Raw genomic sequence first — 21,164 nt, forward strand, 5'->3', positions numbered from 1 at the left:
GCAATTGAAAACTGGATGAGAGTTATAAAGTAGAGCAGGCCAAAGTCAGTCCTCAGTTGACGTGGTTGATACGTTGGATTGGTCGGCTTGATGTGAAGACGGCTTCACTATCAAAGGTCTTGTGGAAAAATGGGTAAAAGGGTTTTCCTCCCGTAAAAGTTTTTTTCTCTTGAAATCGCATGCAGCGTCATTTAGCATTTAGAATATTTGGTATTCCGCAGGAGGTGCGCCGCAGAAGACCTGGCATGCGTTGCTGGATTGTTGAGTCTGGTAGTATGTGTTTTAGATTATTAACTCGGACGTTGCAGGGATGGATGTACATAAACCGGACATAACAAATTCAAACAATCTTTCAACGGTTTCTTCTCACTAGTTACCACGCTATCTCCAACTTCGTTGCCACCGCTTGCGTGCCGCAACCCCGACCACGCCGCGTCCTTGAGTCCTCGACCTTCTGAAATATGACCAGATACGTTCCAGATCTGCAGTCTCGCCCGGCCAAGGTCGCGGCGGGGGCGGGGCCTGTCATCGGTCTTGGCTCGGGCTTCTCGTCCATGACATCAGCGGGTGCGTGGCAAGCTGTTCGCATACATCATCGATGGCGTTCATGCGGATCGGTGCTTTCGCCCCGAATCTGGGATTCCCTGGGCACAACACACATGGAATTTTGTGATTTCCATTATCCAAGGATGGGAATCTGAATATTCTTTGGCGTTCTCCGGAGCTAGATCTCCGGAGCTTTGGTAGCGCTGCTTCTTCGAGTGCCTCGAAACAAGTGCCGGCGTTTGCTTGATAGTCCTACCGTAGAAACTCGTCACACTCGTATTTGCGCTAGGTACCTACCTAAGCCCGTGCCCACTCTGCTAGCGCCCACTAACAGCTCTCGATTGGCCCCTTTCAGCGACTTAAGGCACTATGATATAGTGGGTCCTCACTATGGTATAGTGGATTATCTTGATCAATTATACTTCTTTAGGCAGGCGGTCAAGAAGTAATGCTTCTTCCTTGCACCTCTGCCCACCTCCAGCGATTAACCCCGCAGCCCGTTGCGGCCCTCTCCAGCCTCGGCAGTCAATTTCTACCACCCAAACTTCCACTGCGGGCCTCGCCGCCGCCGCCGCCGAGCTCACGATGCCCTCACGACAGCCCCTTCCCGAGAAGGATCAGAAAACTGCTTCTCAGCTGATTACACCTCTACCCAAGCGACGCGGGCCTGCCCCTTCACCTATCAAAGACCGGAAATATACTCCACGAAGTAATCCTGTCAAGCACCGTCATCACACCTATTCTCACCAAACTAAAGTCGACGTCTTGATGTTTTTAGAGCATCATAGAGTACGCAAGTCCGAGGAAGAGTCGATTCACCCTATTCGATTACGGGACGGAGAGACCGAGATCCCAGGGATATACCGTCGGCCTACGTACAAAGAAGCCGCAGATTGGTTCAAAATCCCTCAAGGTACGGTCTTATCGTGGTTCTCAAAGCGTGAGGCTATTCTCAATAAGCAATCCAACTAAGGTACGCTTTCCACCCTAAGTGGCCAGAGTTTGAGGCTGAACTCTAGGTAATCGTCTTAGAACGGCCCCTTACGCCCCGCATTTCTGGTCTCCGTCATACCTACACAGTATATGTATCTTCAGACCTTGGTTTCTTCATATCTGCTAGTCCTTTTGAAGAATTCAGCCAATTGTTTCGAGCGCAGGGTTTCCGGAGCAGCGATTGTGATATCCATCCCGCGGTCATCCTCAGCGTACAATTATCCCCGAGCTAGGGCCGCTTTCCAGAATCGAAAAGTCGAGGCCCAGATTCCTGCGTTCCAAGCGTCATCGACTCCTCCGAGCCGCCCCCTGGAGAGCGGGTGCTAATGCGGGTATGGCCTAGTCTCACAAGCAGCTACGACAGACTGACATCAGTACCCGCCTCCAGACTGCTTCGAAGTAGTAATCTGTGGTTTGTAATTCGTTCAACGTGCACGAGTGACGGTATACTGTAGAACTGCGTCATGCCATTGGGTTTTGATGTTTTTTTTGCCCGTTCGAGCCCTCCATATAAAATGTCCAAGCACCAGCGGGTGGCGGCAGAGTGCGCATGGTTTACACTCATATAAGACCCTTCAACACCTGTGAATCCCATGGAGACTGTCCAAAGAATCATCAAACATCCCATTGAAACTGCCCAGAAGACATTCAATATGGGTTCCACCGACACATCATTCGCAGCCCATGTGGCAGGCCAGTTCAGCACCTACGAGGAGGACAGACAAACGACATCCAAGGAAGCCATCTACAGCACCAGCAACGGCACACCAATGCCTCACCCCTACGAGGCGCAGCGATGCGGAGAGAATGGCCCGTTGTTGTTGCAAGACTTCCACCTGATTGACCTCCTCTCCCACTTTGACCGCGAGCGCATTCCAGAGCGCGTCGTGCACGCCAAGGGCAGCGGTGCCCACGGGTTCTTCGAGTGTACGGATCCGATTCCCGAACTCACCCAGGCCGACATCTTTGGGACCAAGGGAAAGAAGTGCCCCATCACCGTGCGCTTCTCGACGGTCGGCGGTGAGTCTGGCTCACCAGACCTTGCTCGCGACCCCAGAGGCTTCTCCGTCAAGTTCAGAACCGAGGAAGGAAACTGGGACATGGTGGCGAACAACACACCGGTGTTCTTCTTGCGAGATCCTGCCAAGTTTCCCATGTTCATTCATACGCAGAAGCGTGACCCACAGACGCACCTCAACCACATGGATGACTCCTTCATGGTAAGTTTTCGCCCTTGCACCGTTCATAGATGTTATTCTCTGCTAACGAGAATCAACAGTTTTGGAACTACTTGAGTGAGAACCCCGAGTCAATTCACCAAGTCATGATTTTGATGGGTGACCGCGGTATTCCCGACGGCTACCGCTTCATGCACGGCTATGCCGGTCACACAATGAAGCTTGTCAACAAGGACGGATCATGGGTTTACGCTCAGATTCACATGAAGTCTCAGCAGGGCACCAAGTTCATCACACAGGAGGATTCTCTCACCAAATCAGCCGACTACTCCGGAAAGGACCTGTTCGAAGCCATCCAGAACGGCGATTACCCCAAGTGGTCAGTGGAGATCCAGACCATGACACCCAAGGAGGCAGAGGATGCATGGGAGAATGACAAGATCAACGTCTTTGATCTCACGCACGTCTGGCCCCAGGGCAAATACCCCCTCCGCAGGGTCGGCGAGTTCACTTTGAACGAGAACCCTCAAAACTACTTTGCCGAGGTTGAGCAGGTTGCCTTCAACCCTTCGCACCTCCCCCCCGGTATCGAGCCGTCCGCAGATCCCGTCCTACAGTCTCGCCTGTTTTCCTACCCAGATACCCACCGCCACCGCATCGGCGTCAACTACCAGCAGCTGCCCGTCAACGCGCCAAAGACAGCCCACAAGATCGCCAACTTCCAGCGCGACGGCAGCATGGCCTTCTTCAACCAGGGTGCCCGCCCCAACTACCTCAGCTCCATTGACCCCGTCCAGTTCAAGCCCCGCGCAGTCGACCTGGACAAGACGCATGGTCACTTCACTGGCCAGGCCATCACCTTCCTGTCCGAGATCAGACCAGAGGACTTTGTTGCGCCGCGAGCCTTGTGGCAAAAGGTCTGGGACGAGGCTGCGCGCGAGCGTTTCATCAACAATGTCACGGGCAAGATGGAGCTGTGCAAGAACCAGGAGCCCTTGAAGAAGCAGATTGCCATCTTCAGGGAGGTTGATCCCGAAATTGCAGAGAGGTTGGAAAAGAGCACTGGTATCAAGGGATACGAGGGCATTGCCAACCTGACCTTTAATGGTACACACAATGGATTCGCAAGGGAGGCAAAGAACAAGTACGCCAATGGCGTTGACGTCACGAGTCTGACGGAGAATAATGGTGCTCCCGGCAGGGGCACTCATCGCAACATTGACAAGGTTGTCAACGGTGAGGGAGCAAGACACTAGTGTTGTGAAATTGTAGTAATAGAGATATCCATACAATCAGTTGACAATTTTCCCTTTTTGACAAAATGTGCCAGATTTTCCACTTTCTTACCCAGTGTTGCCTGGATGCCAGGATGCATCGGGGCTGTGCTAGGCGTGTGTTACCACTTTGCCGCTTGTGATTCGTCAAAGAAATCAGTACTCAGCATGCGATGTGCCTTGCGGATAGCCGTACATCCATCATTCGAAACAAACTTTTATATGAGCTCATTATTCCCGAACAATACTACGTGATGAGCAAAGTCAGTTTGATCGCGCACTACCTATTCAGACATACTTTAGCGTTCGAGTTGCGACAAGATTTGAGGATTGTACAGCAGAGCCATTTAATTCCATGCATCAACGGGAAACCATGGAAATTCCCTATGAAGCAGTTTTACGATCCTTGACAGGAGTCGCACAGGCTACCAAGGCTGCCTCTGATATAATCGACACAATCAAACAATCATTGACTTCAGGTTGCTTCGTCAGAGACAACGACAAAACCGAGAATCAGCCCACCAGTCTATCCTTTGAAGGCTGGCAAGACCTCCTCAAGCAACGCGTCCCTGGCATGACCGAAGCCACCCTTCACATCACATTTGTTGCTGTAGCAGTCTCATTCCTCCGCGAGACAGCCCGCCAAAATCAAACAGCAAAGGCAGACGAAATCAACCATTGCTGGAACATCTTCCGCGGCGCTCTGACGACACTGAGCTCTCCGCAGACGCAGTTCGCCGCGGCTCGCAGCGCCCAGGGCTTCCTGTCGGTGCCACTGTGCAGCTTGGTCAAAGACGGCAGCATCGACGAGCTCTTCCGCCTGCACGTCTGGATGCCGGACGGCAAGCGTGGGAACCCCGATTTTCACCTGCACTCCCATCAACCATTCGCGCAGAGCTGGATCTTGGCCGGGCAGGGCGTGGATCACTCCTATCAAGTCGAGCCTGTCGAGCATCCCGCCGAAGCGACGCATGCGGAATATGCTCTTGCGTGGAACGATGGCAAGGGAGCCGGCACTGCGTACAAGACGCATCAGACCTCCTCTGTGGTGCAAAACACAGGCAAGCTCTTCCGGGCTGTAAAGACGCATTCAGAGATGCACACCAGGGGAGCAACATACTCGGTCCCGGCGGCAGAGTTTCACGTCTCAGAGGTTGCGCCAGACTCTTTGCATGCAACTATTTTCTTCTTTGACTCGGCCCGTGGCTTCGTAAAGGACGCTGGAGTTCTTGGGCCAAAAGACGGGGAGTCGTTTACACAGCTGCGAGATCCGGCTGGGGTGACGCCAGCAGAGCTTGCGGAAGCGGTGAGCCATGCTCGTTTACAAGAGGCACAAGAGTGAGGTGTCGACGATGCGGGTTTGTGTACATATTTGAAAGTGTTTTCCTCATGACTGCTAGTTGCTCGTAATGATAGCGAGAAGCATTTCTGTTTTCTAGGTTTTATAGATCTTTAATTCGTAAACTTTGATTCAAAGATCCATCCTCCCTCACTTCCCAATCACCTCAGTAGATAGATCCTCAGGCCAAGCAGGCTCATCAACACCGTTACCTCTCGTGCCCACATTGTACCTCATCTCAACCGCGTTGTTATCAAACTGCAGGACCGGCTTGACGACCCAAAAGGTTCCGTCAACTGCCTTTGACGTTCTCATTTCAAAGAACTGAGGCTGGAATAGAATCTGCGCGTCATACTCTTGCAGCAGTTTGGACATGACCGGAACATTATGGGCCATGGTATGGAAATGGCGGAAAACGGGCGAACCGTGGCGTTGCCAAACTTCCTGCCAGACAGGCTCTGGGTACGTGCCGCATGAGCGGACAAGCCACTGGGAATAGTAATTGAGAGCAACCTTGTTGTGAACATGGGTTAGCTGAAAAGGCTGCGAGAGTTGACAGAGGGCATGCAGATGGATGGACACGTACATCGACGCCGTAGCTTCCGCCTTCTTCGGCACGCTTCATCAAGGCATCGAGAACAGCTGTGCTACCGCAGACGCCAGCACTATTTCCTAGGTTAGTATGTGCAAAAAAGATGACCTCACATGAGCAATTGTGTCCTCCGTGCAACGTACCAATAGTCTGAGTTGGGAAACACCGGAGTAACGGCCTCGTCAAGTCCCATCGCCTTTCCATACTCCAACGAGACACCACAGCACTTAATTTTTTGTTAGCCAGATTATCAGTCAAATGTCTCCATGTGATCAGACTCACAGCATCACTGATTTGCTGCCATCCACCACGACCCTGCCACGGCCCATGCCACCCGTAACAGTTCTCACGGACATGGATGATTCCCTGTTGACGATCCTTCACCAGCTCCAGAATCTCCTTGCGGCCGAACCCGTGCTTCTCCATGGCACCAGGCCGATATCCATCAACAACGACATCCGCTTCCCTGATCAGCCCTCTCAACTTCTCCTTGTCTTCGTCCTTGGTGAGATCCATATGGCAGTTCCACTTGCCCCAGTTGAGATCCTGGTGCAGAGACGACATGTCTGTAATATTGTCCGAGGTCACGCGCATAACACTCGCGCCCATCTCTGCCAGATCGCGCGAGATGAGCGGGGCGGCGATGATTCGTGTCAGGTCGACGATTTTTAGGCCAGCGAGGGGCCTCTTGGGCGACGAGGGGAGGCTCGATTTCTCGGACCACCAGGACGCGGGTTGCTTGGAGCCGTCATCTCTTGCAATCTCGTAGAGCCCGACGTTACTATTTGCCTTGCCGTGCTCGCTGGCAAAGTACTCATCAGACGACCACGCGACTGTACCAGACTGTCGCGCCTTATCGTTCAGTAGAGCGTCCAGATCTTTGGCGTCCATCTTGGAGACTATTTTCTGGGTTCTCTCGAATACTGATTCATATGTGTCATCCGCTGGGCCGTCCTCCGGCAGGCCCAGGGCTTTGAGAATGGGATCGGGGTTGATGCCGCCTACTCAGTCAACGAGGTATTAGCAGAGCCATATTGAATACACATCATTTCTAAGTGAGGTGCTGTTGGACACTGCCTCACCGTGAAGTTGGTAGTATCTTCCATCCTTTGTCTTGTGGATGTTTGTCACCAAGGCTCGGTGTAAGCTAGCAGAGGTTCTGTGCTTGTCCGTCTCCGGAAACATCCTCATGGCCTCGGGCACGAAGTTCATGAGCGCCATGGGCGTGAACTTGCCATCCTTCCCAACGAGCTGAGCAATCAGGGGCGAAAAGTAGAACAAGCTGGCATGGTCGCTGGCATATTTGTAAGCCTTGTTCTTTTGCTTCTACAGTAAAGCTTTTGCCACTTTATGACAGATGTAGCCCATTCGGAGAAGATTTCTTACGTGTTGATCGTAACATCTATTGGCGTCATGCTGTACTTTTTCATAATCAACCGATTGAGCATAGTTGCTTCCAGTGCTTTCAACGCCGAGATGCTCTCGGCAAATCTCCAGTTGATTGGAACGCTAGGCTTACTTGAGCCTTCGAACTTGACATGTTGGCTGAGAGATTTGAGGTCACTCGGTAGGTCCTTCATCAAAGGGTTGTTCAGGATGCCGTGTTGAAAGACCACCTCAGCCTCTTGAGGTACGGAATATTCTTCTCTCGAACCCATGGTTGGTGTTTTCGACGGTGCTTTGTTAACGAGTAGAAGAATTCGGGGTGAGAATCGCGATAGCGCTTAGCGACTAGCAACCAAGAAGTAGAGACGAAGGGTTGGCGCGAAGAGGATCAAGGATGGTCACCGGGACATCCGCCCAAATCTTATACAGAAACTGACATTTACTCTGAAATCTAATCAGTACCAAATCAATCGCAATATTTATCTTCGGGTCGTTACAAGTCCCCGCAATCCTGCCAGTGCGCTCTGTCACTAATTGCGATCCGCTGCCAGTGGGCGTCAGACCTCGTCTCATTGGAATATTATATGAGGGAGTGGCATGTGAGAGGCGTTTCGCCACCGGTGCGTCTTATCTTCGGCGTACTCGTCAAACATCCTCCGATAGTCGGTCTGCAAAGTTGCTGGTAATGAAGCTGGGAAACTAAGTCGACGTCGTTCAAATTCTTGTCAGTCGCACTTTGACTGTCAGACCCGGGTTTCAGCGGCACATGCATCAGCCAAGATGTCGAAGACTGTTCGACAAAGACGGCAATTACCTGTGGTTATCAGTATCCCGGTGTTGTCGAAGCCGACTGGGAATGAACATGCATAGCTGAGTTGCTGTCATGTAGGTTCGGCATCGGAGAAGACGTGTAGATGAGGCTCATTCACTCTGGCGAATAAATTGTTCCCAAGTCTTGTTAGATGCAGAAGCCAAGGATGATCGCGAGGCCGTCGTCTACTCGTTGCAACCTTCAATACTGGCTGCAGAACTACTCCCCTGAGAATTGGCCTGGGCCGCAGTGACAATGGAGCTTTATCTAAGACGGCGACTTTTGGTGTAACCCTTTCTCCTTGTAGGAAGACATCCTAAATGAAAGGAATTTATTACAGTGTCTCTGGGTCTTTTTCGCGACCCCAACCACGGGTTTCAACAGCAAGGAGACGAACTTAATAAGAAATTTCCGAAGATTAGTAAAGAGCGACGAGAGCCGAATAAATAAAGTGTGCTGCAATCTCAAATTTTATAAGGCTTTTGTTGACTGTAGAGGATCGCTGACCTTCAATTGGGCGAAGAGTTGAAATCCCGCCAGGCATCATCATCATCATATCTGTTGTTGCTCCTCGAGTTATAACGTGCCAATTGCCTCATCAAAAACGTGCTGTAGGCTTCCCAGGTCGTCTTGGCTCACTCAGGAGCACTAGACAGTGTTCAATGCAAACAAGTTTCCCAAATAGTTGTGGTTGTCCCTTCCTGCAAAGAATCATTTCTTACCTGGAAGTCAATGCATTTCTAGAAGAGAGCGTCTTCTCTCAGAGTGTCTAGTCACGATATTGTATCACAGTCATCCTCACTGGATGTAAGTAATATTAGTGCACAACGCCAGACCTCCAAAAGATTTCCCGTCTGGGGTTCGGATCGAATCCTACAGCGGGGTGCATGCGGAGAGCGGAGGGGGCGTTAGCTGGGTTCTCCAGTGGTTATAACGGCACTGCTTTCAGGCGCTCGGGGGAAAGAATACCAAATATTAAAGGCATCGGTCGACTTAGGATACCAAGATGCTGGCGGCACATTGGGCGCATAACTAGACCCCGCAGTCTCAGACAGCCGCGGCCGTCTTAAGGAGAGTCGAGATGGGATTGTCAGAAAAGACGGTCAGGTGCTCTGCGCGGAAGCTTTGAAAGTTTGAGAGAACCCTGCATGAGGACCCCATGTACTACCGGTAGCTTAGGGGAGGTCAACAGCAGGGGGGCCACATGTCTGCAAGAAGGGGGGTCAGGGTGACTTGGCTTCAGCGGGCGCTACGAACATGGGCCAGAGGCTAAGCCTCGAAATGCCTCATCCCATGGGTGAGAGAAAGAACAGGAGATCAGAACTAGTAAAGAAATGGATGGGTGGGCTTCCGTTAGTGGGCGCCCTCATCTTGTCCTGCGGGCGCGCGTGAGAGAGAGAACAACGGCGTCCGATGTAGTGAGTGTTGATTCCGATCCGATAGCCGTGGATGTCTATTCCAGCTGATCCTCTGTTGATATTCCCAGATTCGATTCTTCATACCTCCCGGTTGACTAACTCTCTTCCTTCCCTCTCTTCGTCCTGTAAACGTTACTACATAGTATTGGCTGTCGGCAACATTCGTACAAGTGCTCGTGCTCGACTTTCCAAAACAGCGGCATCTGGTCTGGTCCCATAGATTGAGGCATTTCCATTCCATGTCCCCGCGGCCGTGGCACGCTCAACCCCTTCATCATCCCAAGGCCTCGAGACCCAGGGGCAAGACGACCGGTCAGGGCGGCTTGGTTGCAGCGCGTTGAGCGAAGTCATGGATCTTTCAATCACCAATTTCAACGTCGTGATTAGTGTGCTCGGCGGTTGGCTCGTCTTGTTTGGCACATTTTCGTATCTCATCAAAGAGAACCTGTATCTCTCCGAAGCCCGTAAGTGGAAGACAGCTTGCTGCTTTGCTGCGATTTTCCTTTTTTTCTTTTTTTTTTTTACCCTGGCTCCTTTCTCCCCATCGGCTACGCTCTACAGTTCTGGAATTCTGGTATCATCGTCAAAAGACTCACCGCACATCGCATCTTGCTGACTGAACCTGCTGCCAAAAAGTCGTCTCTCTCCTGGGAGGTGTCACCTTCACCCACGTCGCCAAGCTCCTCAAGCCCGGAGAACACGCCGTCTCCGAAGATGCCGTGGCCTCCGTTACCCTCGACTTCAGCCGTCTCGTGCTCGGCGTTCAGCTCGTCCTCGCCGGCGTCCAGCTGCCCAGCCGCTACCTCCGCACCGAGTGGAAGTCCCTCTGCCTGCTCCTCGGCCCCGGCATGATCGGCATGTGGACCTGCACCAGCGCCGTCGTCTGGCTCCTCGTCCCGGACCTGCCCCTCGTCCACGCCCTCGCCATTGCCGCCTGCATCACCCCGACGGACCCGGTCCTCTCCACCACCATTGTCAAAGGCCGCTTCGCCGAGGAGAACGTCCCCGAGGACTTGCAGCAGATCATCGTCGCCGAGTCGGGCGCAAATGACGGCCTCGGATACCCCTTTCTCTTCCTCGCGCTCTACCTCATTAAATACACTGAAAGCGACGGCAATCCGGCCTCGAGCGAGGGCGGCTTCGGTGCCGCGCTGAGCCTCTTCTTCGGGCAGACGTGCGTCTACGTCGTTCTCATGAGCGTCTTTTACGGCTGGGTCGTCGGCCTGCTCGCGCAGAGGCTGCTCCACTGGGCCGAGCGGCGCAAATACGTCGAGCGGGAATGCTTCCTCCTCTTCCCCATCGGCATGGCCATTTTCATCCTGGGTACGTGCGGTATGGTCGGCAGCGATGACGTGCTGGCGTGCTTCATCGCCGGCAACGTCTTTACCTGGAACGACTGGTTCCGCCTCGAGACGGTCGAAGACCCCGTGCAGCCCGCCGTCGACATGATGCTCAACATGGCCATCTTCATGTGGCTGGGCGCCGTTTGTCCGTGGGAGAGCTTCTGGAACTCGGAGCTGGTCAGCCCGTACCGGCTGGTCGCGCTCGGCGTTCTCGTCCTGCTGCTGAGACGTCTTCCCGTCATTTTGGGTCTGCATCGCTACATCCGCCAGATCCAAGGCCCGCGGCAGGCCCTCTTCGTCGGCTACTTTGGTCCCATCGGTGTCTCTGCCATTTTCTACCTCTATGTCGGTCTCGAGTTCCTGGAGACGCTGACAGATGACGACGGCCAGCGCGCAGACGCGAAGCAGTTGGGCGAAACGATGCTGGTCACCATCTGGTTCCTGATTATCTGCAGCATTGTAAGTGAGAATCTTCTCCGAGCCAGTTCGGCCGCTAGACTCCTCATGAAGCCTAATACACTAACACTATCCAGGTAGTTCATGGTACGAGCGTGCCGATCGCCAAGCTCGGGAAATCGACATACCAACGACTCTTCCCTCGCAGCGTTTCTCTGCCCGCGTAATTGTCCAAGACATGCAAGCAAGAGCGACAACGGCCAGTTTGCACCGCAACCTGTCTTGCTCCTCCCTCCCTAAGAGGCTGTCTACGGTCTCTTTAATATTTTCGTCCCTTTCTCTTATTTCTGTTACATCCTATCTCGTCCAGTGCGTTCCGGGTGGTCCGCACATTTGGTCTCTGCATATATCTCCGCATCGCATGTTCCCCTTTGGTTGCATTACTTCAAGCAAGCGTTCACGTTCCTGATTATCTAAGTCTCTTGCTTTGCATTTCGTGCCGCTCCTGCATCTCTCTCTGGTACCGCCGTCGCATCACTACTGTAGATTTCATTCAGACCACTTTCACGCGTGGACAGCATCAATCTCAGCATCAAGACAATTGAAGAATTCTTTTAATATTAAAGAGATTCGTGACTTCAAGTGCCAACCATCTAATTCTATCTTTCCAGCTCGATCGTCCTGCTCCTCCGTATCTGATGATCCTCCTCCTCATATTTGTGCAGCTGTCGTCCTGGAAGCCGCACCGCATGGTCCAGCGCGACAGGTAACCCTCGATGTCTACCGCGTAGCATAACCAGGCACAGCACAAGCTTGCTACCAACATGCCAGGCGCCACAAAAGCTATAGGCATCAGTTGGTAAACCTACCGATATCCCGACCGTGCCGTATGCTGAGACGACCTCAAATATGATGTTGAAGACCGAAAAGGTCACAGGGTCCTGGATGAATTTTGATGTCTCGATGATGGTAATCACCAGCACAGCCAGGACTAGCCACCAGAGGTCATGGGCCAGCTGCCCGCGGACTTGGTGGCTGATGAAGCTGATGCGGCTTTCCTGCCTGGTTCCCTGGTCGGCGCCGTTCTGGCCGAGTCCCGAACCTGTCGGCGGCGTAACGCCAACGCCGTGAAAGCTCATGAAGGTGCTCTTGAGTGCTCGGCGGGCGTCGGTGACTGGACCGGAACGGCTAAGGCGACGTGCTAGGACGGAAGGCCGTGCAGAAGCTGCGCCAATGCTAGTGGTGCGAGCCAGGGTGGGAGGACGACTACCCATAGGAAGCAGAGGTGTGGCCACCTCGGGGTCTGCATCGGACGCGGTGGAAATGTCGTCGCTGTAAATGCCGAGCGATCGTTCCTCATAAATGTTGGAGTGGCGCATTGTGATAACAACGGGATATACCGAGATATACATCATGACGACGTAGAGAAGCTGGAGGCCGATGAAAAGACCCGATATGGGAACGACATAGAAGCCTCCAGACCGCACAGCTTGTAAGTGTGTCAGTCAGCATTTCTGCTGAACACCCAAACTCCTGCAAACATCGACAGGTGCAGAACTTACCAAGTGCCTGGAATAGGCCATCGAGCACACGGGAACCCGTGGGTATCTTTTCAGTGACCGTATTTCCAATGTTGAGAAGCTCAAAGGCAACCCAGTCCACAGAGTTAAGCCAAACTAGCATGAAGAATAGCCACCAAGACGGCCGGGAAGGAAAGAGGTTGGTGTAGACACGGCGCGGGTATTTTAGGATGAACTCTAAGGTCGCTTTCAAGTCGAAAAGGGCCTCTTCTGTAGTTGTTAACTTCAGTAGTCGGAGCGAGGACCAGATGATGAGACGTAGGAAAAGGGGATATGCCGTATTTCCAGCTAATATCAAGAGGCCCATGGTTATGAGAACGTATGGCGCTTCTTGAAAGGGAATCATATTGGCGTCCAGCAGCGACATTCCCGAGTTGTTGAATGCAGAGACACCGTTGAAGATACCAAGCCACCACGGATTGATACCATTGGCCCTCGCAGTATCGGGCATGTAGTTGTTCATCCAGGCTCCGAGGGCAAGGCATGCCAGAACCTGCCACAAGAAGAAATAGGCTGGTACCAACATGGCCAGGACCTTGAGGGCGCGGTACTCGCAGCCGCCGAGGTGATCGCGCTCGTCACTGCTCAGGTCGTGGAACTGGCCGTAGCGACTAGCTGAACGGTGTTTCAAGAAGTTTCGAGCGTCTGCGTCGGCATCGGTTGAATCCACTGGTGCATCGCCGGGCCTTTTCAATGGACGCGCTGTTCCATTCGAGTTGCCGGGGAGGGAGACGCCCGTCGACGTGGCTTGGCTGTCGACAGCATTGGGGTGTGGTGCGTCGTCAAATGTAATGTGTCCTGGCGTCTGCGAATCATCGACCTCTTGGGCGTCTTCGGGTGCATCCCGGGATGCAGTTCGCCGACATTTGTTTGCAGCTTCGGCAGCATCCGATTGCTCCTCATCCGGCTGAGAGACGCCTTTCTCCGAGTCACGAGCCCTTGTTGCTTTGAAGATCTGGTCTGGAGGAGGAGGAGGAGTATGGGCTGCCTGGGCTTTGCCAAAGGAGAGCGCCAGCTGCAGTCGAGGCAAGTCAAGAGAGAAGCGAGGCAAAGCCAGCGATATGGCACTACCCTGTCGACTAAGTTTACGCGTACGCTCTGCTCGGACAATCTCGTCGAAGCGTTTCTCAAAGACGTGTTTGCGGGCCAAGACGGTCCAGATGGAGACCCAGATGGTGCTTCCCAGCAGCAACAGGATAAACAGGAGTGTTTGTTGCCACGTCGTCAGCTGGCTGAGGTTGACGGTGTTGAGACCTGCCTCGGTCATGGCAGACACGACGAGAAAGAGGCTATCAGTGTAGCTGACGGAGAAGGCAGGATCGGACGAGCCCCAAAAGATGACGGACGTGATGAGACATACCAGGATGAAGTAGGCATAATGAATGGTGATGAAATTTAGGGGTGGTAGATACCGACGAAAGCGACCCGGGAAGCGCGCGAGCCACCGCTCGAGAGAGCTGATGGAACTCATTTAAGGTGTCACTAGGAGCTCGGAGGGGTTATCGACGAAGCTGAGTAGATGCAGGATATATGGAGAGGACGGATTAGTGATTGCAACTGGACGTGACGTAGACGAGCAGCCAAGAGAAGAGGCGCGTGGAAACGAATTGGCCAACGGGCAGCGCGAGCGTCAGATGACGGCACTTACCTGCGCGCTTGACGTCCGTAGAAGAGACGCTCCCTCAAGCTGAGTACGTACACTTTTGACAGTACCTTGGTATGTGTTCGTTTCGCGCTACGTTAGAAGGGCAGTGCAATGCAATGGTAAGAGGTAAGGTGCTGCTTCGGCCCTGCTGACACTGAAATTAGACTCCAACGGGCGCCCCTCCTCACATTAATTCGAGCTAGCGCTACCCATCTTACCTCATCCATCTCTCACACGCTCCTCTCACATTGTTCTTTCAGTCTCATTACTACCACACCACTTACAGCAAGTTTGCAGCGCATACAACTGTTGATTCAAGGGCGCTGAGCCGTGTGACTGAGCAGCTGAACAACACCATGAGATGGAAACACTACCTCAACACCGGCACCATATCCTCCCCATCCATGGAACTTGGTTACAAACGCGTGAGCAGCTCGTTGTCCGGTGGAGGGAGATCCGGAATCTCGTGAGTAGGATCGTACTCGGTGCAGCCCATGCTCAAGGCTTCCGTGGCGACTTGCTTGTCGTCAACTTCGAGGGCGTAGGGGAGATGGATGAAAGGGTAGCCGACTGAGATGGTCAAGAACTTAGTCAGAGACTGACATATCACGAGGCATCTTAAGAGATAACTCGATCAATGGGAGACTTACGTCCTCCAGAGAACCCATCAATGATCGGTTGGGATCTGGCAAAGATATGGTCGTCGACCACCTTCATCCAGTCGTCCCTACACTTCGCAACTTTGTCGTCGAAGAAGGCCGAATAGGCTGCAGTATATGGCCATTTTCCCGAGGAGCTTCCTCCATTTAGATGGGGCGATCTCCTCATGGGGAAGCCGGTTGTCTTTGACCCCGACTACTTGGGGCGCTTCGACGTCGAAAATGTGCTGTAGTTGCGAGTCTGTCGCACCGAGAAGGTAGGGAGATCCAAGAGCCTGATGCATTGAGACTTTACCCCCATCTCACTCAAAATACCCATTAGTAACAATGACAATTCTCGCATGTGGCACATGATTGTGCAAGATAAGTCGAGGGTCACGGAGAAGTGCGTGTTCATTGTGGTTTCGATTAAGCAGCTTCTTAAGCTTCACTGACGAAGGGTCACTCAGCTCCAACAGAGAGTGAGGAGGAACCTCGTCAAGCTTAAACGACATGGTGACAATTGACGACTATATGAGCAAGTTCCGGACAATAGACACTGAAATGTTTGAGGTCGAGAGCATCCAGCCTTCCCTAGTCATTTTTACGGCAGTCATTTTATACTTCATGTAGGTATGACATTTAACCAATATCCACAGCGGCGACGGCCCGGAAACCTAGTCGCTCATTTTTTCAATATGCTCAGCCCTATTGGAACCTCTTCAATGGGAAATGCGGCTTTGAACTATCCCCTCATTCAAAGGGCGAACAATCTTGAGGGATGGGGAGCGATGGCTCATCAATGGGGCTCGCGAATCGGCAAAAGGACATCATCATACCGAAATCTTCGCAATCACACGGCATATCTCCAGAAATCTACAAAAGGTCCGAGACACCGAGAGTTGCTTCGGCCTATTAATAATGAGTATCCATGGGCCAGCCGGGAACGCCTTTGGTCGCACGGCGACAAGCAATGCCCAGCCAGCAAGGAGAAGTCTGATCGTATCCCAATTCTAGGTATGGTGGATATTCGGTTTCCGCATCCATTCGTAAGTCTGGTGGGCGGTAGTCTTCCCAAGCAACCATGGGCGAACAGACGGCTCAGCCCGGACAGGAGGTCAGCATGGATCGCAGTGATGCCACGGTCGATAGCGAGCGAGACAGCAATGGCGAATCCCAACGTGGTCGACTGGGCTGGGCTAGACGTTCAAGAAATTCCGAAGAACTGGTCAACGAGGATAAAGGCAATTTTCATCGTAGCGCTTGGCTGTGCATCGATTCTCAGGTCGTTACAGCGCCCAACAAGATTAATACTACGTGTCTCTCAGCTAGCTGATGTGCTGACAGTCCTCCGGCATCATCAATCGCAGTACCCGGTATTTGTTCCATCAAATCAGACTTCGACGTCACAGACACCTACGTCAGCGCGTTTATGATATCAGAGTTTCTGATCAGCTAATGCTGTGGCCCGTCAGCCATTGCACCACTGCCAGAGATGTACGGTCGATACATCTTTTACAATAGCAGTTTCCGATTTCTAGTCTTCTGCATCGCGTTCTCTGTGGTGTCTAACTCGGGCAGCCTGGTTGTTTTCCGCATCTTCTCCGGCATAGCGAGTCATAAAGTAGCACCAAACCAACCCACCTCACTCTGATGGGGCTTTTTCCCTATGAGAACGCAAGAAGATTTCCGTTTCATGTTCCGCTGAGTTGTAAGTGTTGTGTTGTCATATTTACTTTCTTCTTTCGATCTCAGATCTCAATCTCCGCCATGGGAGCCGCCGACTTGTTGTAGCTCTTCATGGGCTGCAAACCCCAGCGGCCAAACATGGCATTATCCTCGTCCCAGCTGTTGCAGTCCGTCGTCAACATCTTCTCTCCCGTGAAAATGGCGTTGGCCCCAGCCATGAAGCACATGGCCTGCTTTTCCTCCGACATGGTCTTCCTCCCGGCGGCGATACGGATAATGGTGGCCGGCATAAGGAGGCGGGCGGTCGCGATGGTCCGCAGCATGCTCGAAAACTGGATAGGCGTGCGATCGCCCAGCGGCGTGCCCTTGATCGGCACCAGCGCGTTGACCGGGAAGCTCTCGGGGTGGGAAGGGAGCGTGGAGACGGTGTGCAGCAGGCCGACGCGGTCGTCCGACGACTCGCCGAGCCCAAGAATGCCGCCAGAGCAGACGTTGATGCCGGCGTCGCGGACGTGGCTCAGCGTCTTGAGGCGCTCGTCGTAGCTGCGGGTCGAGATGACGGACGGGTAGAACTCGCGGCTGGTGTCGACGTTGTGGTTATAGGCCGTCAGCCCCGCCTCCTTGAGCTCCTTGGCCTGCTCCGAGTCGATCATGCCCAGCGTGACGCAGACCTCCATGCCCATCTCCCGCACGCCCGTGACCATGGCCTTGATGTTCTTGAGGCTGTTCTTGCGGCCGCGCATGTCGCGCCACGCGGCGCCCATGCAGAAGCGCGTGCTTCCGTTCTCCTTTGCGGTGCGCGCCGCCGCGAGGACGGACTCGACGCTCTCGACCTTTTTGGCCTTGAGGCCGGTGCCGTCTTGGTATCGGGTCGACTGGGCGCAGTAGGAACAGTCTTCGGTGCATCCGCCGGTCTTGATGTTCATGAGCGTGCAGAGCTGGACCTCGGAGGGGTTGTGGAAGCGGCGGTGGATGGAGCCCTGGTTCAGTGATGCTTGGTTAGTCACATTTGACGTTATGGCGGGAGTTTGGGGAAACTCACGGCTTGGAAAGTCAGCTCCATCAGGGGCTGGTAGTAGATGGCAGAGATCTCCTCTCTTGTCCAGTCATGTCTGACAGTGGTTGCGCTGGCCGCCTTTTGCATGATTTTCTTGGCTTCGATGGCGCGCTGCGCGGCCTTCAGTTCGGCATCGTTGACCGGCGTCGGTGGAGGGGGTGCCGGTGCCACGCCCACGGCTTCTGCGACGGAGGACATACATGCCCGTGATACGACGGGGAATTGCTTTTGTGTGAATTGCGAAGAGAAAGATGACCGCTCGAAGGTAGTCCGTCCAAGGCCTCGAAGGGCAGCGGTCCTGGCAACAGCCATTGTGGTGGCCTTCATACTCGCTCACCCAGCTGTCTGATCCGGACACCTTGATGATGAAGGCGGCTTTTTTGGCGCTCGGCAGGGGAGTTCGGTCTCGAGGTTCGGGCTGAAATCACCAATTGACTTTCTGAACGCCCCAATGTAAGGTCAGGGTCCCCAAGGGAGGCAGGTAATCGTCAATTCTAGGATGAACGAGGCACGGGAAGGGGTATGACTCCAGATGGACGGCAAGGTAAGCTATCAGACAGCTTGAACACAAGAAAGAATGAGGGGTGAGGGGTTTTGAAGCTTCAGGGTGCCTCACCACCTCGGGAATCGGTCGATCAACATCTCCCCCCCTGGCCAACACGGTCCGGCTCGAAGCTACTTCAGCGGCGCCATAAGCCATGACCGGCGAAGAGACACGCCTATGTGCGCATATGTGAGTCAACAAGGCCAAAGCCCAGTTTGGCAGGCACTGGCAAAGCTTCCAGAGGCCCTCGGCTAACCGGATCTGACCCCAGGATTCTTGGATTGGTGGAAAGCCTCGGTGAGAGAGAGGTTGAGAAGAGGCACTAGGAGGGAGGGGGTGGACAGGGAAGAGGTCATCTCGAAAAGAAACGACACGATAGGGTGCGTTATCCCCCGCGGGGTGTAGCTACAGCAAGTGGGGTTTTACGCGCGAAGCGTTGACCCTCAGTCTACTTCTCAGCGCCCCCCAACAAAACTCTCCGCGGATCGCGCGAGTATATTCCCGTGCTCCCCCGTTGGCAAATGCTAGGCGCTCCTGATAATGACCTTGCGACACCTGAACAAGCCCGGACTATTGTGAATGGATCTAAGGCGTAAGGTCATCCTCCAATGGCCATGAATTGGTATCGATTCAGCTTTTGCGAGGTGGCTGCTGAACAATCATCAGCTCCAAGAGGAATGTGAGAACAAGGTACCGGTGACGAACCAAGACCCATTGAAATACTGCGGGCATTATTGGCCTCCAGGGATCAAGCTAACGCACGCTAAAGGCGGGGTTTCGTGCCAATCTTAGAAATCTGCTCATCGGCGAGTGACCATTGAGGTGTGTCTTCTGACAGTCCTGGGGCTACAGGTGGTCATGGGAAGTGAGCAGTGGTTGCATTTAAAGTAAAGGTTTCATCCTGCCTTGGATCTCGAACGCGGAAATTCTTGCTATGCCTTAACCGGGACTGCATTCCCGGCTCGAAGCAACTCCAATAGCCGTCTGAGCAGCATAGCACGCTTCTGCGCTTCTCGAGCATGGATTGATTGTCGATCACCTGGAAAGCTGAGAGGTAGCGAGTCAACCCATGACGTTCGCGTGGGGAATATCATGAAAGATTGAGGACTTGTAATCCCAACAACAGGTGAAGTTTCAATTTCAACAATATTTCTTGAGCTGTGCTATCAAGGAATTTGGAGAATATTTTTGGCTTGTAACGCCTGCCAAACAATTGCCAAATGCTCCAAGCTTGAACCACCAGACCAAGGAGTCCATTTGTACTCGATTTGACTTTACAACGTGAACGAGTTGCATCGTTCGACTCTATTGTAAGATTAGTGATATATATTGCTACTCGTGTATCAGACCTGTTTTTTAAGCCACCGTAATGACCATCTTGCCAAGCGTAAATTACTTAGTTAATGCCAGAGCTCTAACAATATCAAGTCCTGTTGAAGTTCTCGTTGGAAGCCCTTCCTCATTTGCGAATCTACGATATACGGCGCGCGTCTTGCCTTCTGTATATGTGCGCGCTTCGTTATATAAACTTTTGTCAAGCAAAGGCGGGACAAGCCCAGGACAGGACTGATACCCTCAATCCCGTGGACCACGCCATGTCCATCAGCGACAACAGGCGGTGATGCAGGCTCGAGTGTGACAATCTTGGTACCAGCGCGCGCACCCTTAAGCACCTTCGCAACTCTCATGACTATTCCAGCTCCGCCAATGGCACCGCAGAAGGCATCGATACCTTGCGGAGACTGCTGGACGAGTTCGTCCCCAAGAGTCTTGTAGCCCTCCATGCAGTTTTCATTATTGACCTGAGCAGCAGCAATATACCCTTTTGTCGGAGCGTAACAAATGGCACTGCCTAGTATCCTGCTATGAGACCATTGCCACCGAACGACACGTTTCGTGGCATCGTGGCCTCGCTCCGTACGGCATATATATAGGCTCACCCTGGCGGGAGCTCCTTTCAGCTGAATCAAGCTGCTAAACACTATGTATGACTCTCACTTGATTCCTCCCTGTGTGATACCTTCGTCTTCTTCAACAATCGTCTTCGCCTTCCTCACTTTGGACGGAAATAGATCCGGTGTGATCTTGCCCGCAGGACAGTGGACGATATCGACAAAGGCACCAAACGCAGCCATCGTGCACAGTTTCTCTTTAGTAAAGACGTCGGAACAGACGGCGTGCAACCCATAGCCCTTGACAGTGCACACGAAGACCAGAGATGGCCCGGTACTACCGCCGGTGGCCTCGATTATAGTCAAGTCAGTATTCAGATCCCCTCAGCTCTCGACTTCTTCTACCATAGCTGTGGTCAGGCAATCTTTGCAAGAGCCTGTGGGGTGGAGAGGCTTAAGCTTCAGCTATACGTCGGCGCTGCTGTCATGGGACGAAACTACTAAGGCGGGCGTCTAGGGAGGTGTGGACTGGCAGAGTAGTGGATTACGCAGACATTTTCAGTTGCAGTGCTTCTCAGCCTCTTTAACGAGCAGTGTATTAATTAAGAAATTTGAAGGAACCACACAGCCCACATACACTCATCTACATAGACCAATGATTATAGCGCTCTAAAGGTTCTGCGTTTTTGGTATAATCTGCTCAACATAGTGCTCCCTCATCTTGACCTTGAAAATAATCACCATGGCGCCATGAGGATTGTGGGGGCGGGCGATGACTGGCCAGTGAGAGTCTGCGCCCTTTGGAGGATTCCGTCTCACCTTTGAATTTAGTAGAACTAGGTA

The 21,164-nt window shown here is 53.0% G+C and overlaps 7 protein-coding genes across 7 annotated transcripts; 2 read left to right on the forward strand and 5 right to left on the reverse strand.

The window, feature by feature from the left end:
* Nucleotides 1-2,132: 2,132 nt before the first annotated feature.
* Nucleotides 2,133-5,333, forward strand: CORC01_13819 (catalase; the record flags this gene model as incomplete). Its single annotated transcript, XM_022625435.1, has 3 exons — nucleotides 2,133-2,759; nucleotides 2,819-3,972; nucleotides 4,256-5,333. 3 exons carry the CDS (start codon nucleotides 2,133-2,135, stop codon nucleotides 5,331-5,333), a joined length of 2,859 nt encoding a protein of 952 aa, XP_022468048.1.
* Nucleotides 5,334-5,480: 147 nt separating this feature from the next.
* CORC01_13820 (uncharacterized protein) lies at nucleotides 5,481-7,580 on the reverse strand (the record flags this gene model as incomplete). The annotated part of the gene is made up of 6 exons (XM_022625436.1): nucleotides 5,481-5,843; nucleotides 5,917-5,995; nucleotides 6,066-6,148; nucleotides 6,205-6,923; nucleotides 7,005-7,216; nucleotides 7,309-7,580. 6 exons carry the CDS (start codon nucleotides 7,578-7,580, stop codon nucleotides 5,481-5,483), a joined length of 1,728 nt encoding a protein of 575 aa, XP_022468049.1.
* Nucleotides 7,581-9,757: 2,177 nt separating this feature from the next.
* Nucleotides 9,758-11,503, forward strand: CORC01_13821 (sodium/hydrogen exchanger family protein; the record flags this gene model as incomplete). Its single annotated transcript, XM_022625437.1, has 3 exons — nucleotides 9,758-10,001; nucleotides 10,174-11,339; nucleotides 11,414-11,503. Coding segments are annotated over 3 exons (1,500 nt in total), but the record flags the coding sequence as incomplete, so codon positions are not given.
* A 432-nt stretch (nucleotides 11,504-11,935) lies between these two features.
* CORC01_13822 (uncharacterized protein) lies at nucleotides 11,936-14,327 on the reverse strand (the record flags this gene model as incomplete). The annotated part of the gene is made up of 2 exons (XM_022625438.1): nucleotides 11,936-12,765; nucleotides 12,839-14,327. 2 exons carry the CDS (start codon nucleotides 14,325-14,327, stop codon nucleotides 11,936-11,938), a joined length of 2,319 nt encoding a protein of 772 aa, XP_022468051.1.
* Nucleotides 14,328-14,916: 589 nt separating this feature from the next.
* Nucleotides 14,917-15,329, reverse strand: CORC01_13823 (MGS207 protein; the record flags this gene model as incomplete). Its single annotated transcript, XM_022625439.1, has 2 exons — nucleotides 14,917-15,071; nucleotides 15,152-15,329. 2 exons carry the CDS (start codon nucleotides 15,327-15,329, stop codon nucleotides 14,917-14,919), a joined length of 333 nt encoding a protein of 110 aa, XP_022468052.1.
* A 1,561-nt stretch (nucleotides 15,330-16,890) lies between these two features.
* On the reverse strand, nucleotides 16,891-18,212 carry CORC01_13824 (biotin synthase; the record flags this gene model as incomplete). Its single annotated transcript, XM_022625440.1, has 2 exons — nucleotides 16,891-17,808; nucleotides 17,871-18,212. The coding sequence occupies 2 exons, from the start codon at nucleotides 18,210-18,212 to the stop codon at nucleotides 16,891-16,893; spliced, it is 1,260 nt and encodes a 419-aa protein (XP_022468053.1).
* A 1,609-nt stretch (nucleotides 18,213-19,821) lies between these two features.
* Nucleotides 19,822-20,564, reverse strand: CORC01_13825 (uncharacterized protein; the record flags this gene model as incomplete). The annotated part of the gene is made up of 3 exons (XM_022625441.1): nucleotides 19,822-19,957; nucleotides 20,053-20,251; nucleotides 20,450-20,564. The coding sequence occupies 3 exons, from the start codon at nucleotides 20,562-20,564 to the stop codon at nucleotides 19,822-19,824; spliced, it is 450 nt and encodes a 149-aa protein (XP_022468054.1).
* Nucleotides 20,565-21,164: the final 600 nt, after the last annotated feature.

Source organism: Colletotrichum orchidophilum (genome assembly GCF_001831195.1).
Source record: "Colletotrichum orchidophilum strain IMI 309357 chromosome Unknown Scaffold_216.1, whole genome shotgun sequence".
Taxonomy (NCBI): Eukaryota; Fungi; Ascomycota; class Sordariomycetes; order Glomerellales; family Glomerellaceae; genus Colletotrichum; species Colletotrichum orchidophilum.